Source organism: Nicotiana sylvestris, chromosome 3 (genome assembly GCF_000393655.2).
Source record: "Nicotiana sylvestris chromosome 3, ASM39365v2, whole genome shotgun sequence".
Taxonomy (NCBI): domain Eukaryota; kingdom Viridiplantae; phylum Streptophyta; class Magnoliopsida; order Solanales; family Solanaceae; genus Nicotiana; species Nicotiana sylvestris.
Window position 1 is genome coordinate 112,454,179 of NC_091059.1, and position 5,548 is coordinate 112,459,726.

The following is a 5,548-nucleotide window of genomic DNA, read 5'->3' on the forward strand; positions in this document are numbered from 1 at the left end:
CTTCTCAAAATTCTGCCCCAGTTACTTAACTGATTTCTGACTGTCTGGCATATGATGGCGTCGGCTGGACTTGTTTCGGAATTTTGAGGGTCCTCCTCAAAAATTCTGCCCCAGTTTCTGATTTTGGGGAAATGAAGATTTTATTAAGATGTGACCGAACCCATAGGACTGCCTACGTATCCCTTCTTAAACGGGAATCAGGTCAAGCGTAGTTCAGTTACATCAGATGAAGGAATGTAAATAGTCTAAACATAGTATCTCTTGACTGCATCTGAATTGATAGGTTTTGGCCAAACTTCTTCGTCCATTTCTGCGAGTATGAGTGCTCCTCCTGTTAGTACCCTGTGAACCATGTAAGGACCCTTCTAGTTGGGTGAAAATTTCCCTTTGGCTTTATCCTGATACAGGAAGATCCACTTCAGCACCAGCTGCCCCAATGCGAATTATCTTGGTCTGACCCTTTTATTGAAAGCTCTGGACATTCTATTCTGATAAAGCTAACCATGACATACTGCATTCATTCTTTTTCCGTCTATGAGGTCTAGTTGCTCATAGCGGCTCCTTATCCATTCTGTATCACTGAGTTTGGCTTCCTGTATGATCTTTCAAGAAGGAATTTCTACCTCAGCGGGAATGACAGCTTCGGTACCATAAACCAGCAAATAGGTAGTTGCCCCGCGGACCATAGTGCGGTATCCCAATAGGGCAAAGGGTAACTTCTCGTGCCATTATTTGTGATTTTCTACCATCTTCCTCAGTATCTTCTTGATGTTCTTGTTGGCAGCTTCCACAACTCCGTTCATTTGAGGCCTGTATGCTATAGAGTTTTTGTGCTTGATTTTTAAGGTTTCACACATGGCTTTCATCAGGTCACTATTGATATTGGCGGCATTATCAGTGATAATGGACTCGGGGACCCCGAATCGACAAACAATGCGATCCTTAACGGAATCTACGATGACTTTCTTGGTTACAACTTTGTAAGATGCAGCCTCTACCCATTTTGTGAAATAATCGATAGCCACTAAAATGAATCGGTGCCTGTTAGAAGCGGTGGGCTCGATCGGATCGATGACATCCATTCCCCTAGCAACAAAAGGCCAAGGTGCACCTGTTGCATTGAGCTCATTTGGTAGTACCTTTATCATGTTTGCATGTACCTGGCATTGGTGGCATTTCTGTACGTACCTGATGCAATCCGTTTCCATGGTCATCCAAAAATATCCAGCTTTGAGTATCTTCTTGGCTAGAACAAAACCGTTCATATGTGGTCCGCAAGTTCCGGCATATATTTCCTCAAGCAATTTGGAAGCCTCATTTGCGTTAACATACCTTAACAACCCCAGATTAGGAGTTCTTCTATACAGGGTCCCTCCGCTTTGGAAGAAGTGATTGGACAACCTCCGTAGTGTGCATTTCTGAGTATGTTTTGCATGTTCCGAGTATTCTCTTTTTGCCAAATATTCTTTGATGTCGTGGAACCAAGGTTTTCCATCCGTTTCTTCTTCAACATGAGCAAAGTAAGCTGGTTGATTATGGATCTTCACCGGGATGGGATCGATAAAATTCTTATCTTGATGTTGTATCATTGATGACAAGGTGGCCAGTGCATCTACAAATTCATTTTGAATTCTGGGCACATGTTTGAATTCTATTTTTGTGAACCTCTTCATTAATTCTTGCACATGATACAAGTATGGTAGTATCTTGGTGTTTTTCGTAGCCCATTCTCCTTGAACCTGATGTATCAGAAGATCCAAATTGCCAATTGCCAGCAACTTTTGTATATTCATATCGATGGCCAAATTGAGCCCCATGATGCAAGCCTCATATTCTGCCATATTGTTGTTGCATGGAAACCTAAGCTTTGCTGATACCGAGTAATGTTGACCTGTTTCTGATACCAAAACTGCTCTAATGCCTACTCTTTTGAAGTTCGCAGACCCATCGAAGAACATTCTCCATCTGTCATAGGCTTCATCAATGTCCTCTCCTACGAATGATACTTCTTCATCAGGAAAATACATTTTTAGTGGTTTGTATTCTCCTCCCACTGTATTTTTAGCAAGGTGGTCTGCCAATGTTTGTCCTTTGACTGCCTTCTGGGTTACATAGATGATATCGAACTCACTTAACAATATCTGCCACTTGGCTAACTTCCCGGTTGGCATGGGCTTCTGAAAGATGTACTTTAGAGGGTCCATCCTAGATATGAGGTATGTGGTATAGGCACAGGAGTAATGCCTCAATTTCTGAGCTATCCATGTCAAAGCACAACAAGTGCGTTCCAGTAGAGAATATTGTGCTTCGTAAGGTGTGAACGTCTTACTCAAGTAATATGTGGCTTGCTCCTATCTTCCCGTCTTGTCATGTTGTCCCAAAACACATCCAAAAGCCCCATCTAGTACGGACAAATAGAGTAGAAAAGGTCTCCCAGGTTCTGGCGGAACTAGGACTGGTGGCATGGACAAGTATTCCTTGATTTTGTCAAAAGCCTTCTAACAATCCTCGGTCCAACTGGTTTCAGCATCTTTCCTCAACATTTTGAAGATGGGCTCACATATTACTATGGATTGTGCTATGAAGCGACTAATGTAGTTGAGGCATCCTAGGAAGCTCATCACGTCCTTTTTGCTCTTTGGTGGTGGTAACTCTTGGATAGCCTTAACTTTGGATGGGTCCAACTCGATTCCTCGGCGGCTGATAATGAATCCCAACAGCTTTCCTGTAGGAACCCACATGCACATTTTGCGAGGTTCAATTTTAGATTGTACCTCCTTAGCATGTCAAAGAACTTTCTCAAGTCTGCTATGTGATCTGCGGCCCTCTTGGATTTGATGATGACATCATCAACATACACCCTATTTCCTTATATATCATGTAATGGAAGATGATCTTCATAGCTCTAATGTAGGTAGCCCCAACATTCTTTAGACTGAACGACATTATTTTGTAGTAGTACACTCCCCATGGTATAATGAAGGTTGTTTTCTTTGCGTCTTCTACATCCATCCAGATCTGATGATAACCCGCGAAGAAATCTACAAAGGATTGGAGTTCATGCTTGGCGCAATTGTCGATCAGGATGTGTATATTTGGCAATGGGAAATCATCCTTGGAACTTGCTCTATTTAAATCCTGATAGTCAACACACACCCTGACATTCCCATCTTTCTTTGGAACCGGTACAATATTGGCTAACTAGGTTGGTTACTCAAGTACCCTAAGGACTTTGGCTTTGATCTGCTTAGTGACTTCCTCCTTGATTTTTAGGCTCATGTCAGGTTTGAACTTTCTACGTTTCTGCTTTACCGGCGGACACATTAGATTGGTAGGCAACTTATGAGCCACTATGGATGTGCTCAGACCGGTCATGTCGTCATATGACCATGCAAAAATATCTTCATATTCTTTTAGGAAACAAATGTACTCTTCCTTCTCTAACGGTGATAAGTGAATGCTTATGCGAGTCTCTTTGAGGGTTTCAGAATCTCCTAAATTGATTGCTTCGGTTTCGTCCAGGTTGGACTTAGGTATGTTCTCAAAATTCTCAACTTCTCTGACAACTTCCTCAAGTATTTCATCCTCTTCTTCTGGGTCACTATCCTTATATTGCATTGTTTCATTACATGTCACAGTCATCGGTTCATCAGAAAAAGTAGTAATAACACTTTAGAAGAAAATGTGAAAGATAATAATAAATAATAAATAGCACTGCATTAATTAAATTTGAAAATATCCAAAACAGGTACATCTCGATGACTCGAGCAATTATTTCGAAACAAAATGCGTCTTTAAAATAAAATTACTGAAAATATCTTAAATGCCTAGCATGGCTATTAAAACAAGTCAGGTTGATTGCCAAGCTACCTAGGAACTTGAGGGGCCCGGGATGGTGTGGCAGTCCAATTCTTAAGAACAACTCCCTTCTCTATGGTCTAAATGGTGAGGCCTTCTTCCTCCTCCTCCTCAACTATCACATTGCAATCCATATTCTCGTTTTCTAGGAACAAATTTCTCAACCCAGCCAATGCTTCTTTCTCTGCAAATCCCCATATTGTATCGGCCTGGAAAAAAGTCTAACTTAGATATGGCACTAGTTGCTCGAGAGGGTAATAAGGACCACGTCATAGTGGCGACCAATCATTATACTCTTTCCAGGAGTATGGATATCCCAGCCCGAAAGTTGTGCCGTGACGTTTCAACTATATCGGTTTGGTAATGCCCTGGAGTTTCTTCCCAAGCCCTTCATTGGGTTCATACCCAGACCATGCCAGTATGCTTTCTATTTGTTACTCCCCCACTTGTCCTTCTCAACTGCGTTGACATGCTCAATGCGGTGATAAGTCTCTCCACCCAGCTTTCTTCTATTCTCGACAACTGGAACAATTTGACTGGTGTAAATAGGGTTACTTCCATCCACGTGAATGATTACATCCTGATGGTTCCATTCGAATTTCACGGTCTAGTGTAATGTGGAAGCCACAACCCCAGCAGCATGTATCCAAGGTTGTCCAAATAGAAGATTGTATGTAGCAGATATGTCTAGTACTTGGAACTCAATATGGAACCAAGTCGGGCCCATCTGCAGACAAAGGTTAATCTCCCCAATTGTGGCCCTTTGAGACCCATCAAATGCTTTCACGTTCATACTCCCTGCTCGTATCTCATGGAAATCTTTGCCCAACCTTTTCAGAGTAGTCAATGGACAAATGTTGAGGTTTGAACCCCCATCTATTAAGACCTTGGCGATGAATTTGTCCTTAAACTGTACTGTGATATGTAATGCCCTGTTGTGACTTAATCCTTCGGGTGGTAGTTTATCCTCATGGAAGGTTATCTTGTGACTCTCCAGTACTTGCCCTACCATGTTGGCCATCTCTCCACTGGTGATGTTGTTGGGTACGTAAGCTTCATTTAACACCTTCATCAGAGCACTCCTATGCGCCTCAGAATTTTGCAGTAGCGATAGGATGGATATCTGGGCGGGAGTCTTGTTCAAATGATTGACGACAGAGTATTCTCTTGCCTGTACTTTCCTCCAAAGATCATCTGGACCAGTTTCAATGATGGGTTGTTTGGTAGCAGCTTCCTTGCTTGTTCCTCCCAAGTTTTCGAGTGTATAGATTCCTCCAGTTCTGGTCATTCCCTGTGCGGCACCAGATTCTTCCATCTTTGCTTTTCCCTTTCTTCTAACTTCGGCAACATAACCCTAGGGTATGGCGTTGGACTTGAAAGGAGGTGTGGGTGCTACTGTTACGGTGAAGGGTGTGGATACTTCTACTTCAAATAGAGCTAGTGCAGTTGCAGGTGCTGTTACTTCAATTTCGAACGGGACTGATGCGGATACTTCAACTTCGACTGGCGGCTGTATCTGTACCACAATAGGAGTGAGTGTGACTACAGGTTTAGGGTCATCATCTTCCCAAATAAGCCTGATCGACCCCTCAGGATCCCATTCTTCATCAGTCTCTATCACATTTAACCCTTCACCCCAATGATCTGGGAGGGGATTGTTGCGGATATTTGGCACTGCCTCTTTTGCTTG

General features: G+C 42.6%; 1 protein-coding gene across 1 annotated transcript; it reads right to left on the reverse strand.

Annotated features, from left to right (window-relative positions):
* Positions 1-334: 334 nt before the first annotated feature.
* LOC138887847 (uncharacterized) lies at positions 335-2,027 on the reverse strand. Its single transcript, XM_070169637.1, has 2 exons — positions 1,189-2,027; positions 335-398 (listed from the first exon to the last, which is right to left on the reverse strand). The coding sequence occupies exons 1-2, from the start codon at positions 2,025-2,027 to the stop codon at positions 335-337; spliced, it is 903 nt and encodes a 300-aa protein (XP_070025738.1).
* Positions 2,028-5,548: the final 3,521 nt, after the last annotated feature.

Bases quoted from the DNA above. Each gene is read 5' to 3' on its own strand.
- LOC138887847 (XM_070169637.1), bottom strand. From the start codon at position 2,027: ATGTATTTTCCTGATGAAGAAGTATCATTCGTAGGAGAGGACATTGAT. The intron at 399-1,188 runs GTACGTACAGAA...TTCCTGTATCAG, and splicing joins ATGGAAACGGATTGCATCAG to GATAAAGCCAAAGGGAAATT.